Source organism: Lampetra fluviatilis, chromosome 10, assembly GCF_964198595.1.
Source record: "Lampetra fluviatilis chromosome 10, kcLamFluv1.1, whole genome shotgun sequence".
Taxonomy (NCBI): domain Eukaryota; kingdom Metazoa; phylum Chordata; class Hyperoartia; order Petromyzontiformes; family Petromyzontidae; genus Lampetra; species Lampetra fluviatilis.
Window position 1 is genome coordinate 4,902,702 of NC_136284.1, and position 20,237 is coordinate 4,922,938.

Below are 20,237 nucleotides of genomic sequence, written 5' to 3' on the forward strand. Positions count from 1 at the left end.
CCCAGTAAAACAGAGATAATATGTAACAATCGACGTTTTGGTTCACGGCCCTTCTTCGTGGCGCTGTCTGGGATGCATCGGGGCTGTTGACAAACCAGAGGGCGTGGCCAGAGGGGGGGGGGCGTGGCTACAATGTCAGGGGGCGTGGTCTCGAATCGTGATGGGCGGGGCTCCGCGTTGCCATGGTGAAGAGGAGTCGCCGCCTCTGCACGTGGCCGCTCGCTCGCGCTTTGCCGCATTGGTGGTGCAGCAGTCAGGGAGCGGTGGGACAGCGGTTAGCGCGCTGCGAAACGAACTCCGGCCGACACAGTTCGATTCCCGCTCCCGGCAAACACCAGTGAAGATTCGCTGAACCGGTCCTGGGCCTCCCCCAAGTCGACTCAGCCTCAAATGAATACCTGGTGCGGTGTGTAATCTGCCCTACGTGGGGAGAAAAGGCGGTAGGGCGTGGTGCCTGCCACCCACCCCCTCCGTGTGCTGTGGCGGCCTTCATGTCGGTGCTGCTCGCTAACACCACTTTTGCTCCAAGTCTCTTAAGGCTACACGGGAAATATTGCGTCTTCGTTTGGCAGTGAGTTGCAGCACGTGGCGCGAGGCGTGTCTCTGAAGATGTCCAACCTGGTGGACTCCTGTAAAGGGCTGTCCATAAATGACGTCACGCGATTTTGGACGATTTTTGACCCCCCCCCCTCCTAGTCACACGGCGTCACAAAAAGTCAGACCCCCCCTCAAATATGACGTCACAAAGCTTTGCCCTCCCCCCCAAATAAAACATGCTTCAAAGCGCTTAAAACTATTGTCATTGTAGTGCGTATTTAATGTGGCGCTGCACTCTGATGTTGTAGGAGAAAACATTTATTAAAAGTCGATTTCATCAAGTAGAACGTGTTGTCTAAAGTTGCGAATTTTTATGTGACGTCACACCCCCCCTTCGTCACAAATGTCTGACCCCCCCCCTAGGTGCGTGACGTCATTTATGGACGGCCCCTAAAGTGTTGCTCAATATGTGAAACATCTTTAACATCTATTTCGGGTTTTATTCCAATAATTTGAGAGGGGTTGTCTTACCGCTGGCTGCGTTTTAAAACGAGTCTCATCAGTAACATTGCTTTAAAACAATGGGCCACATTTATTCACACCATTCACCGTGTCCCCGCCGTTTAACATCTATAAACAGCTTATCATTTAAGACCTACAAATAGCAATCAACGGTTACTATACACCTTCCTATGCCGTGTCTTCGCTGTCCCAACGGAAGTTTTAAAACTTAAAAAAAAACACTTTAAAAGTCACAGAAAAAAGTAAAGTATCACTGCATTGACGATTAGAACCCTCTGGGATTTATTTTAATATCGGAGGTTCTTTTTTAAGCTACATGAGCCCTAAAACGGCAGTAATTTCGGAGAGCGCAGGGAACTGCATAATACTGGTCGGAACCTCCTGGTTACACCAACCCACAGAGGATTATTGTGTCCGTCCGTCCGTCGTGCATCCAAAAATGGGAGGGGTGGGGCTGGGTGGCAGGGGTGGGGCTGGGTGGGGAGGGGCTGGTCACCCCGTGGTGCCCTTATAAAACTCAACGTTTAACCCACTCACGCCGGCTTGTGCCCGCCCCTCACAGTCAGGCATATTTGCGGAATACACCACGCCGCCGTTGACCCTGGCCATTGACCGAGCAACCCAACGTTCCTACCAGCTCCCTCCGCAGGAATGTGTTATACTGCAGTGTGTAAAATACGAGCCGGTACCAGGCCGTCCTGTGGACGAAGTGATTTGTTTTTGGCAAGTCCATTTGTTAACAAAGCACGTAGTTACTCCTATTTGAAGTCTCATTTACATGTACGTTCCCCTCCACGGAACAATCTAGATTAGAAGTTTTCGTAACTGCAGGGATCCATACTCTTTGGTTTTTTTCGGTAAAGTGACGTAGGTAGAAAATAAATTAAATTACGACGTTTCGATTGCAACACAAGCAATCATCATCAGGTGGGAAAACCACAGCAACACATTTTTGTCTCCCCGGCGCAATACTGCGCTTTTCCCACCAGGTGTCGCAGCAGATTTAAAGCTTTCGTGACTGCAAGGATTCATACTCTTAGGTTTTTTCGGTAAAGTCACGTAGGTAAAAAAAAGATAGAATAATAATAAATGAAAATAACACCTGATGAAGGAAGCTTGTGTTGCCTCCGAAATGTCGTAATTTAATTTCGTTGCGATTATTGCGTTGAGATTTCTGTCGTGGGTTTTTGGAACAATTTACAACTTATACCACCAATCAGATCGTGTGCAGGAGATGGATTGTGGGTACTGAAAGCTCCTGAGATTTGGTGGGTTGGTGGTAGGGGGGGGTGTTGTCCCTTCATCCACCAGTGGATAGAACGTGGCTGATGATGAACTTACACGTGTGAAGAAAGATCAATACCAATGTGCGGTGAAAACACTCGGACAAAAACGCGACAAAGATCTGCAAATCAATTCGTTTGTATTTGTTACTTATTTTTTCCTCACAAAAAAGTACCAAACATGAAGCCAATCACTGTACAATGGTTTCTTGTCAAAGATATGTTGTGTTAGTACCGAACCGGAGCCTCGAATACGATGAAAAAATCACTAAGGGCCAGTATTTAAAACTTACCATACCGCAACAATACCCAAATCAAACCATTACGGCAATCAATGCAGTAAAACAGATCGATAGCCAATCTGGGGGAAAAAACGTCACAATCGCATCAAAACTGCGTTCCGCACGTTATACCTCCCCTGTTTAGGGAAAATACAACAAACTGAATTAGTAAGTGCAAACTATATACCAAACGTTTTGATATTTAACAACGCATGAGACTTCTCAAATCTACAGAGAGAACATTGTTGGCTATAAACGAATAGCAAATCTGTAGGGAAAAATGTGTCCTCACGCGGTTATGGAAAGGAATCCAAATCTTATGAGTGACGAATTGCTTAAACACAAACGCTTTTTGCGGTACGTATTTTGTTGTACAGAATACCATCTGTTTTATTTCTATAATAGAACCATCAAATTCAAAAGGTAATATTACAAGTGCTTAAAGCGACGTGTGTGTGATTTTTGAAAACGTCAGAAAATTACCCATGAACCAAAGTTCATGAGTTGATGTGGCTTGACGAGACCACAAATTGAAGTGAAACACACTAAGGTCCGATACCAACTCATTATTAATAAGTCCTATCATGTAACTTTTAATCTACCACACGTGTGCACCTACTAAGTACACAACACTGCCGAGGCATCTAAAGAATGTAGACGTATATGTTGTACCGCATCAGATCAGAATGAGACAATCACACGACAGTACAGGGAGAATGATCCTTTGTGCTGTCAATGTTACGAACCTGTATGCCTCATAAACTTATACCTCAGTCTCAAGACATTTACTCTGATGAAATATTACCATTTAGTAGCCATTGGTAACAACATTAAGCAATGTCTTCCAGTTGATATATAGCCGTAAGCACTATTTAACAGTGCATATCCCGGTATTCACATCCAGTAAAACGTCGAATCAAAAGCAACATACCTTACATATGCACAAATGTTACACAAAGGATGAAGATAAGTTTGCAATTGTGCTTTCCAAGTACACAGTACCACAGTGACTACAGCACATGCTCCAAATTTATTATACGGATGTGTCATTTGTTCTTGATATGCTCCACCAATAAAGCCAGTGGTCTAGTACCTAGTACCACAGAAACTCACGAGTCCACAAAAAAAGATCAAGGGACGGGGTTCGTGATCTCCAAAATCATTTAAACGTACAATCACTTTTGAACACATCGGCACGGCATCGTAGAAAACGAGTTGCCATAAAATAAGCCCGTATCAGGCATACCTCACCCACATGGCTCCATTTCACCCAGGTGAGACCGTTCCAGCATTAGGTGGACTTAAGCGAGCTCACATTTGCAAAAGCATTCACCATCACCCACATCGTTTGACGAATCTGCAGTACTTGTTAGACGCACGTGATGTAAACGTGTTTTGTATGCACCACAAAAAAAATACAAGCTATTATTATAAAGCCCACATGCTGGTGACGGTTTTAAACGGAGCCTGGTCATTCATTTCTTTCTGCTCTCAATAGGATAGCTCCAGTGAATTCCATTATGACTAGACCACTGGCGAGAGTAATAATTGGATGGAACAGAGTGGAGGTAAGATGGTAAAACACACTTGCCTTAATACATTATAAATTAGAAAAAACCCACGTCTCAAATTCATTCAATCTGTTCAAATAAAGCAGCCAAGAGAAACGGATTGTGCGGCAGACAGTGGCGCAGCTATCGAGTGTGCAGGCGGGGAGGGGGGGGGCCCTTCAGTTTAATGAAATGAAATTGGACAGGGGCCCCATTTCATCCCTTGCACCAGGGCCCATGCCGACCACACTACGCCACTGCCAGTATACTCGCATGTTAAAGATCACTATGTTGAGTCGATGCTGCACACGTATTCCTGCCTGCTCATAAAAACGGCTCCCGAGTTAAGACTCTACCGCAAAGCTGACAATCGCACGTGCATTAACGGCACCGAAACCTTTCCGCACATGTGTACATGACAAATGCATCTAGCTTACAAAGGTAACTGTTGTGTCCATGCCACTATATAGAGATCTGTAAGCAGCTCTAATTTCCTGGATCATTATTCCTACTGTTATCTATACTGTTAATCTAGCACAATCCCATTAAAGGCCGATTCAATTACAAGAAACGTAGCTCATTGGTTTGCAGGTACTGACATGACATGGCTTGAATGGTACACACCAAAGTCATAGCTGTACAAGCACACCTTTTCTGCGGCTAGTACTGAAGCCGTCCCTTCATCATCGTATGAAGTTAATCTATACAGAAATCCAGCAAAATTCCACTCCCTTTCGCATTAAACACTTCAATACCGTAACAACCAACTTGCCTTTCATGAGGAGCCTTCATTTCCAATCAGCCAAAGGAATAATCACTTTGTTTGGATTACAAAAGAAACTGTATTTTAGTTTATGTTACCAAATATATACAAAAAGCATCCATCGGTATTTTTACAAAAAAAATAGAGCAAACTGAAAACAATGTAAAAAAATGCCACGTCCTTATTTGGCAACTCATTTATGTTACAGATATGAATGGGAAGCTTATTCCAGATATAGTACAGTGCACCTGCGACGCACGGGCCCAGTCTCGTTATTGCAGTAGTCTAGATTTATGCTCATGCCGAGATGACTGAATTAGCATTGCTTGCAGAAAGACATTCATGATGTGGCTTGTTCCATGACAGCTAAACACACTGCATTCAAGCCAGCTTTTAGAAAAATAATTGGCAATCAAAAAAACATTAGACTTCTTTTTTTGGCAACATTTTTCCCCTCGACTCAAATCGGGCTATATTGCGTTCAGTCATGAAGTCAATCAAAATCAGCCACTTCACATTTGTTCTACGCTCGCTCGTACGTGGCTGACGCGGCAGCCCTGTGCACAGCACACAGCGGTGGCACACACCTTGAGGCATTCATTAAGGCCTGGACATGTCTGTCTAAAAAGCAAGAAATAGTACCACGCATAGGCCATTGCAATATATTGGCACAAATAAAATTAGAAACAAATTTTTCAAGGCCTTTTCAATTTAATTTTAGCCGAGACCACATTCTACTCGGTCACGTTGCTTTTTTCTGCCCACACAAGAATTTTTTTCCCAAGGGACACGTTGGAAGGCAAAGGGCTCACAGCTAATGGTTATGCAGACAGAGAAAACGATGGGTATGAGTGACAATTTCGAGGTCGTACTCTGCGCTACTGTGGTGTTATCGATATCATTACGATGGATCGGTGTGGGTTTAGTTGAAGTAGCCCTAAAACTTGTACCATTGGGTGTACCAGCACAAACATCTTCTTATGCAGCCACGACTGGGCCTCAAACAACCATGTCCTGTAAGTGAGGCAAAGCCCCCTTAGTGCTGCCTCTGCTTCAGACAATCCCTGGGTTCGCCACGACAGCTTTACTGATAAGAATGTATCGCACATCCTCAAAATATCCGCACCACCTCTGAAAGTGAGCTCTATTATTACTAAAATATATAAAGTGCACAAGTGCAAGGTTTTTTTAGGGTTTTCCTTTTTAGCATTTTTAAAACGACATTAATATACCTTACAACCCACCTCTTGAAACTTATAATACTTATAAGAAAGAGAACTTAATATTTTTTTCCAGCCAGGGCCAGCAGATCTAATGTCGTGTAATTGAGTAGGACAAGCAAAACGGCTCAACGTATCCCTTTATAAAAAGACCAGCCCGTTCATATTCAAGATCTCAACAAACCACCTCAATAAACTGGCATGACCAAGATTACACTTAAGCAAAATAAAAAATAAAATCCATTGGTCGCCAAAATTAATAGCACAAGGCCGGACAGCCTCACAATTCCCTTTTAATATTAGTGTGAATGTGAAAAAAGAATCAGAGAGAAAAAAAACTACAATATTTTTTTTACCTTTGTAATAAAAAGACCTGAAGTGAGACCACAGCCTTCTTTGGCTGGCGCCCATGTTTGTAGTTCAGCTCCTGTCATTTGGCGACTCTTGGACCGCCACCTCCCCCCTGTGCTTTGTCACTTGCACCTTATCCACAGTCACGCTGAGTTCCACTGCCTTTGGGGATGCGCCATCCCCAGCGGCACCTGTCCGCCCACAGTTGGGCTCCTGCAACAACTGCCCCGTCGCCGGAGGGGAGTTTTCCTCTGCCCCCTTGGCCATGGTAGGGGTGGGGCTTTGCTCCAGCTCATCCTTGGAGGGTGGCAGCGATGGGGTGGAAATCCTGATCGTCTTTTCCGTGCCTTCCTCGCTCATGTCGGTGTCTTCAGCGATGAGGAGCTGCTCATCGTAGACGCGTAAGATCGCCTCGCAGACGAACTTGTATTGACACTGGTCGCGTGTGTGGCATGGCGATAAAACAAAACAAGTAAAGACATGGATGGAAATTACTCTAAACAAGGAGGTTCACACTGCATCAACAATAAGAAACAATAAAAAACAGCTTATTAATAAGTCGACAGCAAATAATATCGAGAGCTATGTTTTAAACCCAAAATACATTTAATGTATAAAAAATATTTAATGTCTTTGTCAATCCACTTCTGGTTGATGGCCACTCCATGCAATGTCGGTCATGGGGATTGTTTAACCATACTTTACCATTATGGTCAGTGCAGGCTGGTGAAGGGGGAGCCCTAGGACCCGGTCAGATATCACTCATTACTTGTATTAACTGTGGCCGGGAATCGAGCTTAGGTTTTCAAGTTCACAGAAGAGTGCACCACAGCTGCATGCATTGAAATGTATAGAGCATTTACATTCAGTGACATTTCAAGATGCTTTGCACGAGAGAAATCCACCGGCTTAGAATAAATATGAATGCAAGGTGGATAAAACGATATGTGACACAGATTAAGAGGTGGCTATGTTGTTCTAATGATGGCACAGAAGACTTTAGATGCGAAAGTTGTAAGCCAAGGATTTGTAGATATCATTCACTTAAATGTAATCCAAGTGTAAAGACAAGACAAGTCAGGTCAAAATAGAGAAAAAAGAGAGAATGAGAAAAGAACAAGCTGTAAAAAAGTTTCCAAAAAACATTATAAGAGGTAGGTTCTGAGTAAGGACTTGTCTCGCGAGACGCAGTAAGTGATGCAGACAACACAAGCAGAGAGAATTCCAGCCATCATGCACAGCAGGGGAAAACATTCTATACATTAGGGAAAGCAGAAAACTAAACGGGCTGCAAACAAGTTTGACATAATATTTACAATAATGTAATTTATAATGTGCGCATTATTGCACAGATTTTATCTTGACTCGAGATGCACAGCCAAGCTCAGTGTCACTCGAAATCCAGATGAAAGAGGTGGAGCCTTTAAGTATCTTTTAAAAGTAGATGTAGATTGAATGCTGTGAAAGTGCAGTGGGAAGATGGCGTTCCAGATGGCGGGGGGTTGCCACGGAGAAACAACGCCAGACATTGATGGTTCTGGTGATTGGTAAAGAGAGGTTATGAGTCGCGCTCATGTTTAAAGTATTTTGTTGCGATACATTTCCACATGATAAGCCACTTTTATGAGCTATCATTTATGGCCAGGTAGGTTGCTTCTGAAAAATAATTATATAGCTCAGCGTGCTTTATCTGGTCAAATAATAATCGTTTTTAATTTTCATAGTTTAGTTTACTTATATGGGTGTGAACCCACTGGGGTTGCATTGTGCATTTTTACCGGCGTCTGAATCATCATGGCCCGCTGGTCCCGCATTGTACGCACGATGTCCAGTGGATACACGGACTCGTTACATTCCATCAGGCACAGAGCCGTCTCCATGGTGATGAGAACCCCCGTCCGTCCAATTCCTGCACTGCAAAACCCAAAATGAGACGTTTACAACAAACCTCAGACAGCCTCTCCCACCACCAGAGGTAAATCCACATATTATTGTTTTGAAGCCAGGTTCAATTTTGCTAGTGATTTGACCACTTTGGGCAGGTGGAACTGTGATATGCCTGTATTTTTTATTATATTCCTGCACGATAATTTTACAGTACACCTTGTGCCTAGGAGGAATAAATGCACCAGACATATCAACATAACAGTGAACGTAAACGTGCACCGAATGTAATTTAAAAAAAGTATTGCTGTCGGTGTCATGTCACTACACAAAATATCCGCTTGGAAAGTTCTTCGTACAGTGAATCACTCTCCGTGTTAGAGAATATCCCACAACAGAGGGAGCACTGTCTCACACACCATGCTAGAAGAGCCATGCACGTCACATGGCAGTCAAACCAATACATTACAATTCTCAGAGCTGGAATAATAAAAATGTAATCACCACATCAATATGTTGGATATTTTTAAAATTAACTTAGCAGCGTCCCACAGTAACGAAGCCGAGTGGTTCTGGTCCATTGCCGTGGAGATCGGTGGTGCGTCGCCGTGGAGATCGGTGGTGTGTCGCCGTGGTTACCTGCAGTGCACGACGACGGGCTGGGCGTGGTCGCGGCGAGTGCGCACGTCGCGCACGAAGCCCAGGAAGTGCGACGAATCGTCAGGCACGCCGTGGTCCGGCCACGCCACGTACTGGAGCTGCGTTACCCCTCGCTCCTCATTGTTCTGCGGGAGTCCAGGGCTTTGAGTTACCAGCGTAGAATGATGCATCGGTTCACCGATTGAAATTTATTTATTGACGCCCTCGATGTGTGTATGGAATTGTGAGCATGGAAACCGATTAAGATTGATCCAAATTACACAAAAACGGTATTCCAGTATTCAATTTAGGTTAATGGAGTGGACTAAAACCATCAAAATTAGACAGGGAAAAAAGTTATAACCTCGTAAAAATTGTTATCACTCTGATTGTTTACCCAGGAGAGCCTCAAAGAGTCTCACAACTGTTTTTCAGGAGGGTCCTGCAAAGTTTTACAGTAGGGGGTGATGATTGACATTTATATCCCTGTTATAAATGGCAATCAAGTTGTAAAATGTTATCTAAGTTTGACCATGACGGCAACACACAATCGCCTACTTTGGACATCATGGATCTTTAACGTCCACTGTGAAGGGCGCGTATTTTATGGTTAATACACACCCCACAGTAATAACCAGGGCGACCACTAATATTTGAATGATGAACCTCATCTATAAATGGTAAACACACGGTCACTAGACAACAAAAAAGAATATATTTGAGATTCAAATGGAAATCCTGAATTGGGACGATTGATTGAATTACTGAGAAAATGAATCATTACACGAATAATTTGAGGACGCGGTTGTAATGTAGGCCAGGCATGGCGGCACTTTTAACACGGCTAACAGTGACATTTCCAAAGCCATGTTTCTTCTGGCAGCTAATGGGTTTTATTGTTTTTTCCCTAAAACAATACAAGCAGCTTTTTTCAAATGTTCTTGCTGTGGATTTCACACCTGATGATGATTGCTTGTGTTGCAGTCGAAACGTCGTGAGAATTTGTATTGTTTAATATTTTTATTATTTTATTATTTCCCTTCTACGTGACTTTACCGAAAGAACCAAGAATATGAATACAAGCAGCATTAATAATCGCCGATGCAACTGGAGAAAGCCTTTAATTAGGAAGTTGTTTCCTCCATCACATCGATCTTAGTAACATCTCAAAAAGGCATGGACAGAGAGACAGACAGATCTCGGGACGACCACAAAAGCACGGGAGCAAGTGCCCCACATTACCTCGACGTTGCGCAGCGTCAACTTGCGTTCGATGGACGCCTCCGACTCTTCCTCGGAGTCGCATAGAACAAAGAACCCGCCGTAGGTCTCACTGCCCGGTAAGTCGGGCCAGTATTGGTGGCACTTGGGCTGGGGGCAGAGGGTGAGCTTATGCAGTAATTTGTAACCGGGAAAAGAGCATCAACTCACAACAATTCAGAAGCAAAGTTAATAAAAATCAGATATTTGGACTGAAATCCATTCTCTCAGCGGTGCCAGTTTCAATGTTGTGAACTACGAGCCACCCGGCCACCTCGGGGGAGCAATATCTGTGTGGTTGAGTTCACGTGAGTGTACATGCGCCTCACTCACCCGTCCCCTCTCTGTGAGTGTGGTGAGCATGATGACCAGGCTGCATCCCTGCTCCCACACCATCTGCCAAAAATGGGCACACGTGCTTGGCAGGGGTCCCTGGCAGGCGATGTAGCGATTGATGGTGCTCGAGGAAGTGATCTCCATCTGTGGCAAAGCAACGCAAACCCGACACTTGTAAGGAAAACCTGTCACACTCGCCATAGGGAAAAATGAGTGCGAGACATTTTTTATGGGTTATGTAGGTGCGGCGCAGCACAGATCGCGAGTTATTCATATAACTCTGGCACTTGATTCGGCAAAGACTGTAAAGAACTTGTCCCAAATTTAAATAGCTTCCTATAAGAGTTTTTTGTTACTGTAAGAAAATAATATTAGTTCTCTCCCCAAGGGCAGGTCACTCGCTCAAGCTCTGTCCATGCCATCCAATGCCACTCCCCTCTCTTAAACTCACAGCACCACACTCCGAACTTGGGTTCTTGAGCCATAACTAGGGACGCATGGTGGAGGGCGCTTCCTCTCAATTTCCTCAATCGTGTATTTTATGCGACACCATCACCGGATGCAGTTTAACGTCACACCAAGAGAAGCAAGAGACTTTTAACGATCTAACAATGTTAGAAACAAACAATAAACAACACAAACCTACAACAAAAGTATATGGAGCATATTAAAGAATGTAAATGGCTAGCTGATAAAGCTTGGAAGGGTAGTTGTAGCCCTGTAAAGCTGGATTGAATATAACAAGCTCATGTACTCAATGGCAGTACAAACCCTGTATAGATTTGATATTTGTATGAATAAGCAAAGAGTTGCTCCTAGTTCGGTGAAAGCGAGCTCCAGTAGTAAAAATGACAACTGCGCGCAGTAATGGCACGTTAACTTGACACACTCACATTGATATAGTTGGCATTGATGTAGTCCTCGTTACCAGACAGCACCACTCGCGTAGCGTCATCTGGCACATGATAAACGTAACAGAGAGTTGACAATTACAGTAAAACCTTGGATTGCGAGTAACTTGGTCTGCGAGTGTTTTGCAAGACGAGCAAAATTTTTAAATGAATATTAATTTGATAAACGAGTGAAGTCATTCAATACGAGTAGTACGTGTATACGCTTTGTCTGCCGAGCGTCACGTGATCACAACTGATATACGAGTGCTTTGTATTACAAACACGTTTCCGGAACGAATTATGCTCGCAATGCAAGGTTTACTGTATAGCCAAAGTGTGCCACAAAAAATATACCCATTAACTTGCATTTCACATTTTTTGCAGGCATGTGTACAGCGCAATAAATAACTCTGGTAGGTGTGTGTGTGTGTGCTGTTTTGTGCGACTCACAGGGTAGGACGTCGCGATAGCGGTTCCGGCTGCTGTTACAAGACATCTTGGCCATTCCGAGGCTCATCCCTGGTTTCTTGCGATACAGTTGCTGTGGGAAAAGGAGCGTGATAACTTTACAAGCTTACTCCAATGCCAAAGGCACTAAACATTAAGCGAGTAAAGGCTCAACCGCCCTGGCAATATGAATCGTCACAATTCGGGGGAAGGATTTGAATTAAAAATAGATTATTTTGTATAGCCTATAGTGGCTGTTTTATAGAGTTTCATACGATATGTTTCATTTGCTCTATTATCTGAAAGATGCATCAACGTTTATGAATGACTTAATTTGCATTTAAGAAACAAATACATGCTTTGAATAATCTTTTAGGTTTATAGATTATTACATGCCTATGTAATATTAATGATAGGCTCCATTTAATCAGAATTTGTGGACACTGATGACCAATTTAAATGCTATATCTATATAATAATATGCATTACATCCCAGTGTTTCATTGTTGTGAAATATAACTTGTGGAAGAGCCTTTCAATGCTTTCAGTCATGAATACCAGCAGTCAGAATTTTGCTCCAGTGTTAAAAATATATCTATTGTGGGCACACATAACTTAGACACAACATGCCTTGGACGAGTAAGAGCATCTTCATAAGATGAGGCTTACTCATCAATGATGCCAGACCCCTCTAGTACTATAGAGCCTGTTAAGTAAACACATTTGCCCCAATCCTCGCCAGCTTCAATGCCAGAGGCAGGTGCAATCAAACTGCTCGAATTCCAATTTGAATTTCTTTGCTCATATTTTGTTGCAGGAAAGTCCTATTGTAATGGTTAGTGACAACCAAATGGGTCATTATGAAGCTGCCTTTTATTCAGTGATGAATATGCAAACGGTCATCAATAAGTAAACAGGGAAACTATCTCCGTATGCAACTTTGTGACTGTCGTTACAAGGTCCAATTTTGCCAAATTTTAATCGATTGGTAGACACGGTGATCAACGCAGGCGAGGTGCAGAGTTAACTTGTGCCCACAGGGACAGGTATCACTGGGGGTCCCCCCCTTTCATTGTTGATATGAGAATGACGTGAAGAACGTCCCTACAGGATGCAATATATTTAACAAAAATCTTAATTTTAACTGTAAATATTGTTCTGTAACCTGTAACATGCTATATGTTTACATGGATATGTGAGATGTTAACTGCCTCGTCTGATATACAGGAGGTCATGGGTTAGATCCCGACCCTGATGATGCATGTATATCTGGAGTTTGCATGTTCTCCGAGTTGTCATGTGGATTGTCTGGATCCTCCGGTTTTTCCCTCCACAATTATAAACATGTGTTTAGAGTATTTGGCTGCTACAAAATTTCAACATCAGCAACCTCATTGGGCTATCATTTGTGGCCAGGTCGCTCCTGAAAAAGAGCTATATAGATCAGTGGGCCTTACCTCTTAAATAAAAAATGTTCTAGTTTAGTTTATGTATGTTCAATGTCTTTCACACCGTACGTAGCCAACCGTGCTAATTGGAGGTGTGGGGGGAAGGACAACAAACTAAATATCAAAAGTTCGAAAGAAATTCGTTAAATATAAAAAAACGTGACCGAGTCCTATGGTCAGTGGTAAAATTTCGTTGACATAGGCCACGGAGGCCGGGTGTCTCCTTGCTCACCTCAAACTGCAGCAGGGCCTGGCCCGTGTCGAGGGCTTCGCGCAGCTGCTGCATGGAGGTGTGCACGACATGCCGCTCGCCAGGGGAGCTGCACTCCCTCGTCTTCTCGGGAATGTACTGGAAATCCGGCTCGCTGTCAGCGCGCTCCAACTCCTCGTACACCGCTGCAGGGGTGGGCAGAGACATCGGTGTGAGGGATGGGTCACAATATGCACGGGGACACAGGCGACCAAAGACGAGATTGGATATCACAACGAATGTAGTCTGGTGAAGCATGGAAAAATAATAATAACAGTTGCTTCTCGGAGATTGATTTTCAGCGGAGCCCTCCTGCTCTGGAACGTTTGTGTGATCCCTGTCTTTTGAACATTTTGTGTGGCAGCCTGGGGAAAATTTACACTTAAAACGAAGCACAAATAGGTTATCAGTTTACTCAGTGTGCAGCCAATTAAAGATACTGCATTGCCCTGCTGGTCGGTGTTTGATGCATGCTCCAATCTGAATGATCCGCCAACCCACACTCCCATGTTGCTGAATTTCAAGTGTGTGTCACACCAGACCTGTCACAAACCAGGCCGATGCACGCACATTTTTTCATTGGAATATCAACGGCATTGGGAAATGTAAAATGACACATGTGACCTGCCATAATAGAATGTGTGCTTTAGAGATACAGACACATCGAAATGATAAGAAATATTGGATCGACGCAGTGTTCCAAATGAAGTTTCATTATAATAAACTCCTGTATTCATACAGGAAAGCCTCTCTTAGTGAAGGTATTTAGTTATTCTTCCCATTCAATTTAGGAGTGTTTGGGATGTGAGAAAAAACCCAGAATATATGGAGAAAATACACGAAAGGAGGTAACCCATAACTCCACACTGATATATTCAAAAATCTATTGCCATATTATGACCGCCTCGCAGTCCACAACCATGCTCAACCCAGCTCAGCTCAGGATAACCGACTAAATTGAACATATGCAGGGTGATCTGGGTATAGGCAGTTTGGCACCGATAGGCTCACAGTGACGACATCACCTTTACTCTGTTCAAGACCGAAACAGGAAGACTTCTTCACAATTCTGGCAAATCATCTGATGAAGCTGTTTATAATCACTAGAGAAACGTCATACTCAAATTGTAAATGTTGTGGGTTTACTCTCCAACACACCAGTGTGCTGAAGTAGCAGTAATTAGCACATTTTGTTTACGTGACAAACCTTACTAATTGGCCGTGTCAGGTGGTGGTGGTGGTGGTGGGTTAACGACGCATTGATATTTATGTATCTAACCCAAAAAAACTTTATTATGAAGTTTGGCACTGATAGGTAAAGGTGCAGCCCTGAAATGTCTTACTCTTAACAACTGCTGGCTGAAAGGTCTCTGTTAGAGGAAACTATAGAGAGCCTCTCTAAAGGGGTAATTAACCTACTATTCCACACTGACCAGGTGTCTTTGAAGAAGGGGGAGTACACACACAATTTACCCCAGAGCTCATGACTTCTCAATCAACGGTGGTGTACAAAATTATAATGCTGGGTAGAGAGAAGTGGGGGGGGGGGAGGATTAAAAAAAAAATTCCCCAGTGTTTTAACAGCTGCACCGGAAGATAGAATACAACCGGAAACCTCCAGGGCGGTTATTACACACCATGTCTGCATCCTAGTTTTGCAGTGAGAGGTTGTATCGTGAGGGGTGCGGCAGGGCCAGCAAGAATTCTTGAGCAGCACACACCAGAGGGCCGGATAAGCAGCACCAGCTCTCCCGAGTGCGACTCCGTGCTGGCACGGATGAACTGCACCACCTGGTCATGCGTGTGCTCCGAGACGTCTCGCCCGTTAATCAGGATCACCTGGTCCCCCTCGTTCAACCGGGGCACGCAGAGATCCGCCTGGGGCCACAACGGGGAGAAGAAGCCCAATGTGGGGGGGGGGGGGGGGGCAGGCGGCACATCCGTGATACAGCACACCATCCGCTCTGTCAGCCAATGATTATGCACTCACATCTATGGCAATGACATACAGGAAGTTAGTAATTGAGGTTAAGCTGATGCGTTTTTGAATTTGACCCTTGATGCTTAGAATTTTCCAATGGGCATGAATGAAATCATTACAGTGATTGAAAACAAAAAAAAGAGGCTCTTCTTCATACGATACTTTGCGCAGCACTTGTTTCATGCAACACAATTTACATTAACGAGGTTTCAAGTCACACTTGCAACGTGGGTTTATCAGCAAATGTAGTTCATGAAAAAAATCATTATCTTCGTAGGATGGGCCGGTACTGACTCGTCTTAAGTAAAGTACCCCCCAAAAAAAGAAGTAACCAAATTTGAAGTAACATTTTCATCTATGAATGGAATTAGTGTACACCGCCACCCTCCCGTTTCAGACAATACGAGACTGCTTCCTCCTTACCGGCGTTCCCGGAGCCACGCGAGACACAGTCACGAGCATTTTTTGATCGACTCCACCCTAAAGAAAAGGGCATTCGGGGGGGGGAGTCAGTTGAGGGGGGTGGGGGGAAGAAAGATGTAGGGAACGCTTAGAGAAAACACCACAGTAAAAATTAAGTAACCACTGCAGAATCGGCTGAGTTTGTTTTATATGCGGGTTGATGAAAGAGCTACCTTGACGTTGAAGCCGAACCGGCCCTGATCGTCTGGCTTCATTCGCACCAACACTAGGGGTTCGTGAGGTAACAGACCATTGGCCTGCAACAGCACTGTGAATTTCTCTTCCAGCTGCAACAACAATAACAACAGACGCAGTGTCTTCGCGAGCGGCATTGAAAAATTCGAATTAAACAAACGCTGTCACGGCATTATTATTATTATATTTGCGCGGTGCAAGATACGTTTCCCCGAGCGTTGTCATCGGGGAGCAGAACGTACCACGGGTGGCTCGTCCAAAACCTCGGGGGGCAAGATTGCGTCACTCTCACTGTCCGAGGGCCGCGAGTCCAGCTCATCGGCCTCCTGCGAGCCGCTGCCCCCCGGACACGCCTCCTTCCGCCGTCGCCGCTGCTGCTGCTGCTGCTTGGGGGGCAACGCCGGAGCCTGGCCCTCACCCGACGCCGACCCCCTGAACATAAAATTAATAAACACATAAAATTAATATTTCGATTTAAAGCTTTCGTGACTGCAGGGATTCATCTTCTTGGTTCTTTCGGTAAAGTCACGGAGAAGGGAAATAATAAAATAATAAAAATAAAACATAATAAAATAATTCTCACGACGTTTCGGCCACAACGCAAGCAGCCGTCCTCAGGTGAGGAGCAGCCGTCCTCAGGTGAGGACGGCTGCTTGCGTTGTGGCCGAAACGTCATGAGAATCATTTTATTATGTTTAATTTTTATTATTTTATTATTTCTCTTCTACGTGACTTTACCGAAAGAACCAAGAAGATAAAATTAATAAACACATAAAATTAAATGTTGGCCACAGCTTTAGCACTGGAATTAGTTTTATTCCATCATTCTTTGTGCAACTGAAAGAGGCGACTAAAAATTACTGCCGTGAGGAAATGCTTACGAGACTGAATTTACTGCGCCTTCTGTTAACCACACATTATCACTGGCGCATGGGTGGTAATTTATTTTTATGTGTGGGTGTGGGCCAATGGACAATCTTGTGAAACTGTCCACACATGTCTCCCATCCCCCTCTCCTCTCACTCTCGCCCTCCCAACCTCCCTAATATACCTCACTTTCCTCTGTTAGTTCATGCCTTTCTTGGCCAATATTGTAAAGTTTGTAACGTTTCATTAACCTGAAAAATTACTCAACTTCAAAATTGTTAAAATTTGAAAGTTTACTGTAGCGTCAAGTGCAGCGGTTCAATATCCATGTCTTGACAAACTTACGCTGCCGATTTCACGTCATCTGATGATCTGAAAGATAAATAAAAAAAGACGCAATGTAAATCTAAACAACCATAACAAATTGGGAATATATTGCACCTCCAATTAGCATGGTTGGCGAAGCAAAAAAGTTCTACATACATATAAAGCACTCTAAGGCACCTTTCGATGAGCCTCTACATCATACATCTATATACAAGGGAAATTTGTGAATGTGTGTCTGTTCGAAATGTTTAGCAGACTGTACACAATTCAAAAGTATAAAAATAGACTTTTGTATTTTGGGGGGGGGGGGGGCGCAATAATGGATATATTTTGCACGGCAAGTGAGCGGTGACGTCACATCTGTGATGTCACCCGCATGCGGCAGCGTCACGCAGTGTGCCTGATGACATCACGCACCCCCCCCCCCAAAACCCTCCGCGTAGGCCGTGTATTAATCCAAGACAAGAATCCAAGTCCCGGGCGAAGCCGGGTAGTAAAGATAGTCATAAATATCTGTTAGTATACAACCATTTAATGCGCATTCTCTTCTCCAAGCCCTGCTTGTTTTGAAAATTCCAGACAAAACAACTTTGTTTTGAGGCCTGAATTGGCACTAAATAAGGGCATAATCGAAGATGTAATTGAAAATGGGTTCATAACATTAAAACTAATTAGATCAAATCTAAATCATGGGCACTAGCCAGACGGATGCGTTGGTGGGACTACAATAAATCCCTACTATTTCCTCCGTCGAAAGCGCAACTTGGGGAGGCAGCAATGCATTGAGGCAGCAAAAGAAGTTGCGTCCCAACGGGTCACGAAGGCCCATGGCATCGAAGGCGAACAAAGAAAATAATTATGGCGCTTTGGCGCCGACGGGGAACCGTCCGATGGGAACGCGACTCACACCAGGGACTTGAGGTCGAGCGAGAGGCTGTGCAGAGGCGTGGTGGTGGTGGAGCCGGTCCCGCGGTGGTTGTTGAGTGATGCCGCCTCCTCCTGCGAGCTGGGGGTCGCGAGCCCGACCAGGTTCCCCACGGACGACGGGCGCCGCTTCTCGCAGCCCTCCCGCAAATCGGAGCTGGAGATGCACAACGCAAGAGTGGCGGAATGTTACATAAATGGGTGGGTTCGAACGTCGGTGTAAAATTAATGGGCGTTAATTTACGATACATTACACCAGGGGGTGGGGGGAGACATTTTCCTTATCGAGGGATGCAAGGACTGTCAAAAAAACCTTTGGTACTTTTAGGTTTTTTCGGCAAAGTCACGTAGGTAAAAATAAAAATAAATAATAAAATGATGTGACTAAATAATAGAAATAAATAATAAATCACGACGTTTCGGGCGCAACACAAGCGTCCGTCATCAGGTGGGACAACCACAGCACGAAACAAATGCTGAAGTGGGCATGAAACGTCGTGATTTATTATTTTATTTCTATTATTATCTCAATCATTTTATTATTTATTTTTATTTTTACCTACGTGACTTTACCGAAAAAACCTAAGAGTATGATTCCTTGCAGTCACGAAAGCTTCAAATCTAAACCTTTGGTAGGCCACATTCACACGCATTATCCAATAATGCGAAAATTAAATAGTGCTCGCGTTTATCGAGCGCACTAAATTTCTAAACAGTGTTGCCAGGTCGAAAATATTCCCCTCTACTCACTGATTAGAGCAGTAAAGATACTTACAAATATGAATTCATATTGTTTGGGGAGCTGTTTCTAAGTGATATGCCTCATGTGGCCGTGGGCCGTACGAAATAAAGTCGCAGGCTGCAAATGATCAACAGCGTGTTTGTTCTCCAACCCTACATGACATCTACATTTGCCATTTAAAACATTGCTTTAAAATATGCATTAAAATGTGCAGACGAGAATCGCTTATCTTTTACTTCTGCAAATACTAGGCCAATTATAAGTAAATGTTTTATTTAAATGAAACACTGAGACAGATACAACCAGAAAAAATATCTATTGAGAATACTAATGACAACAATATAGCGTACTATTTATTTAAGCTAATAAAAGCTAATGTAATGGTTAATTCTATATAGCGTTGTTCATGCAAACTGCATCTCACAATTGTTGATGAACCATAGACCAAGCTGGAAGGCTGTGCTCTGCCGAGTTCTCAAAACGTTAAGATCTTTTCAGCCATGAGCTCAGCAGCATGACTTACAGATTGCCGTGTGCTGTGCGTATTTACGTGCTATACTAAACTATTTGAACCTAACATTTTTTTTATTTTACCAGGTAATACCCACTGAGCTATATCGCTTTTTTCAAAAGCAACCTTGCCATAAATGATAGCTCAATGAAATGGCTTATTATGTGGAAATGCATAGCAGCCAAATACTCAAAACGCACGTTAATTCTAAATGTGAAGGGGAAAAACCAGAGGAACCGGAGAAAAATCCACGCGACCCACATAAAGAACGTGCAAACTCCAAATATACAGCTGTCAGGGTCGGGATCAAACCCACGACCTCCTGTATATACAGGCGAGGTAGTTAACATCTCGCCACTGTGGCACCCCACGTACATGTCTGGCGTGCCCGGGGGAGTGCGTGATGGCAGACTCTGTGTCTCCAGCCTCTCGGCAGAGCCCGCCGTCGCTGCGTTGGAGCCCCACTCTTTTCCCGAGATCGTTCGCCGTGGAAACCGCTGGCTGGGAGATCTGATGCACTCAAAAGGATGGCAAGAGTTAAAGTCAAATAGCCACACCAACTGG

At 43.9% G+C, this 20,237-nt stretch overlaps 1 protein-coding gene across 5 annotated transcripts in view; it reads right to left on the reverse strand.

Annotated features, from left to right (window-relative positions):
- Positions 1-2,437: 2,437 nt before the first annotated feature.
- Positions 2,438-20,237, reverse strand: part of PTPN4 (protein tyrosine phosphatase non-receptor type 4) — a 62,776-nt gene continuing 44,976 nt past the window's right edge. For 4 of the 5 annotated variants that reach the window (XM_078860233.1, XM_078860232.1, XM_078860235.1 and 1 more), the window contains 15 exons: positions 20,049-20,183; positions 18,404-18,577; positions 17,515-17,541; positions 16,545-16,734; positions 16,281-16,394; positions 16,069-16,125; positions 15,302-15,542; positions 13,647-13,810; positions 11,970-12,060; positions 11,520-11,581; positions 10,624-10,770; positions 10,273-10,401; positions 9,031-9,176; positions 8,286-8,421; positions 2,438-6,942 (listed from right to left, as the gene is read on the reverse strand). In XM_078860233.1, coding sequence (XP_078716359.1) covers positions 6,577-6,942; positions 8,286-8,421; positions 9,031-9,176; positions 10,273-10,401; positions 10,624-10,770; positions 11,520-11,581; positions 11,970-12,060; positions 13,647-13,810; positions 15,302-15,542; positions 16,069-16,125; positions 16,281-16,394; positions 16,545-16,734; positions 17,515-17,541; positions 18,404-18,577; positions 20,049-20,183 — 2,179 coding nt within the window. In that variant the 3' untranslated portion in view covers positions 2,438-6,576. The remainder of the gene's footprint in view (positions 6,943-8,285; positions 8,422-9,030; positions 9,177-10,272; positions 10,402-10,623; positions 10,771-11,519; positions 11,582-11,969; positions 12,061-13,646; positions 13,811-15,301; positions 15,543-16,068; positions 16,126-16,280; positions 16,395-16,544; positions 16,735-17,514; positions 17,542-18,403; positions 18,578-20,048; positions 20,184-20,237) is intronic. The other variant, XM_078860234.1, reaches the window with a different exon arrangement.